The sequence below is a fragment of the Buceros rhinoceros genome, unplaced genomic scaffold (assembly GCF_000710305.1).
Source record: "Buceros rhinoceros silvestris isolate BGI_N320 unplaced genomic scaffold, ASM71030v1 scaffold37986, whole genome shotgun sequence".
Lineage (NCBI taxonomy): Eukaryota > Metazoa > Chordata > Aves > Bucerotiformes > Bucerotidae > Buceros > Buceros rhinoceros.
In genome coordinates, this window is record NW_010418777.1 from 1,573 (window position 1) to 1,785 (window position 213).

General features: G+C 69.5%; 1 protein-coding gene across 1 annotated transcript in view; it reads left to right on the forward strand.

Moving 5' to 3' along the window:
* NDUFS7 (NADH dehydrogenase (ubiquinone) Fe-S protein 7, 20kDa (NADH-coenzyme Q reductase)) overlaps window positions 1–213 on the forward strand; it is a gene marked incomplete at its 5' end in the record, with an annotated part of 1,876 nt that overhangs the window by 1,402 nt on the left and 261 nt on the right. Inside the window, one exon of the mRNA XM_010138662.1 lies at window positions 6–46. Within this exon, the coding sequence (XP_010136964.1) occupies window positions 6–46 (41 nt within the window). The remainder of the gene's footprint in view (window positions 1–5; window positions 47–213) is intronic.

A 213-nucleotide genomic window follows, 5' to 3' on the forward strand; every position in this document is an offset into this window, starting at 1 on the left:
GTTCGGGGCTGCGACCGCATCGTGCCCGTCGACATCTACGTGCCAGGTAGTGGAGGGAGCAGCTCCCTGTGCTGCGGCGCTGCCTGGGAGCCGCGCGGGAGGGTGATGCCCTACGGCTGGGCCGTGGTTTTACAGCTCATTGCTGGGGGGAAGCGCCCGGGGCTGACGGGTTCTCCTCCCGGAGTGGCCAGCAGACCCGCAGGACTCCCGTCT